The sequence below is a fragment of the Pinus tabuliformis genome, chromosome 2_2 (assembly GCF_031772625.1).
Source record: "Pinus tabuliformis cultivar Carrire ecotype Pingquan chromosome 2_2, CPIR1, whole genome shotgun sequence".
In the NCBI taxonomy this organism is placed as follows: domain Eukaryota; kingdom Viridiplantae; phylum Streptophyta; class Pinopsida; order Pinales; family Pinaceae; genus Pinus; species Pinus tabuliformis.
In genome coordinates this window covers 1,311,354,232-1,311,355,482 of record NC_142300.1, presented here as the reverse complement: position 1 = coordinate 1,311,355,482, position 1,251 = coordinate 1,311,354,232, and the positions used below count along the sequence as shown (strand labels likewise).

The 1,251-nt window shown below is 41.2% G+C and overlaps 1 protein-coding gene across 1 annotated transcript; it reads right to left on the bottom strand.

Moving 5' to 3' along the window:
• Positions 1 to 302: 302 nt before the first annotated feature.
• On the bottom strand, positions 303 to 976 carry LOC149198346 (uncharacterized). Its single transcript, XM_089409018.1, has one exon. It carries the CDS (start codon positions 927 to 929, stop codon positions 303 to 305), a length of 627 nt encoding a protein of 208 aa, XP_089265144.1. The 5' UTR covers positions 930 to 976.
• Positions 977 to 1,251: the final 275 nt, after the last annotated feature.

Below are 1,251 nucleotides of genomic sequence, written 5' to 3'. Positions count from 1 at the left end.
ACATCAAAAAAGCTGAAATGAAAAGAAAGATGTGTCTCGGAAATGCATCTCGATATTAATTTCGAAAACAATTGGAACAAAAGGTTTACTTCGTTTAGGCTGCGGATAGAGAAGCACGCATCTCCGCAGAAAGACATAGAAATTGCATACTGAATTTGTCAAAATTACTTTTTTCGGGATGCATACGCTAATTGTGAGTTTGTTTTACATTGAAACCTGCCAATATAACCTCCACATTTTGCCATTAGTGACAACGCAAACATACATAAATAATTACCGGCCACTTTCATTTCAATTTTCAACTAACTGGATCCTCTGGCCAGCATTTCTTGGCATTTCACATAAGAATCTTGACGCTGCAGACGCATCTGCTTGTAAAATGTGGCTATAAATTCTTCTGCCTGCCTGTCAATTTCTGAGCTCAAACAACAGTTGGAAGATCTGGTTGTTGAAACGTAAGTGCAGGAATCAGAGGACGATTGATTGGAATAAGAATTAACTGAAAAATGGGAATCCTTATCGCTGAAATAGTGGTCATCATCTTCATCGCAGGCAATGAACTCGGGAATACCAGCATTAGTACCCGATTTGGAATCCAATTCATCTTTCACATTAAGACAAGTGCAGGAGGGCAGGAGTGCTCTCAGAAGAAAATGACCATACAAATTATTTCGTCCACTTCCTGAGTTAACACCATGGCCGTAGATGGACGAATTAGTTGAAAGAGAGCTGCTGCATGAAAATTCATGGTGGTCATTCAAATTAGCTGCTTTGTCTCCTCCAAAGTACTTGATTTGCAGATTGGCGGCCATTTTCTGCAATCTCGTCATTGCAATTCTTTTTCTGAGTATCACCACAACAAATCTCACCACTCTCCCTGAACGTAAACGCGTTGCTGTAAGGCGTTTAAGATATGAGGGGATACTCATTTCTGCAATACCCACATAAACTGCAACTGAAACTCTGAAGAGTTATATCACTCCGCCTTCATGCCCCCGTATGTTGTTGGCAGCATATAAATATGGGTTGGTTTCAGGACATTGCGCGTGGAGACCGTGGGATACAATGATAAACGAGGAACCGTGGCAGAAGCTACTTGCCTGGCCATGACGGAAGCTAGTGACCTGCTCATGACGCAAGCGGAGTGAAAATATAAGTTTATCCATTTATGAACTTACCTCGTACTTATGGAGCACCTTTCTCAATAAATGTAGCCACCTAAACCCTTGAAATATTCCGGGTTAACTTCCA

Bases quoted from the DNA above. Each gene is read 5' to 3' on its own strand.
- LOC149198346 (XM_089409018.1), bottom strand. From the start codon at position 929: ATGAGTATCCCCTCATATCTTAAACGCCTTACAGCAACGCGTTTACGT.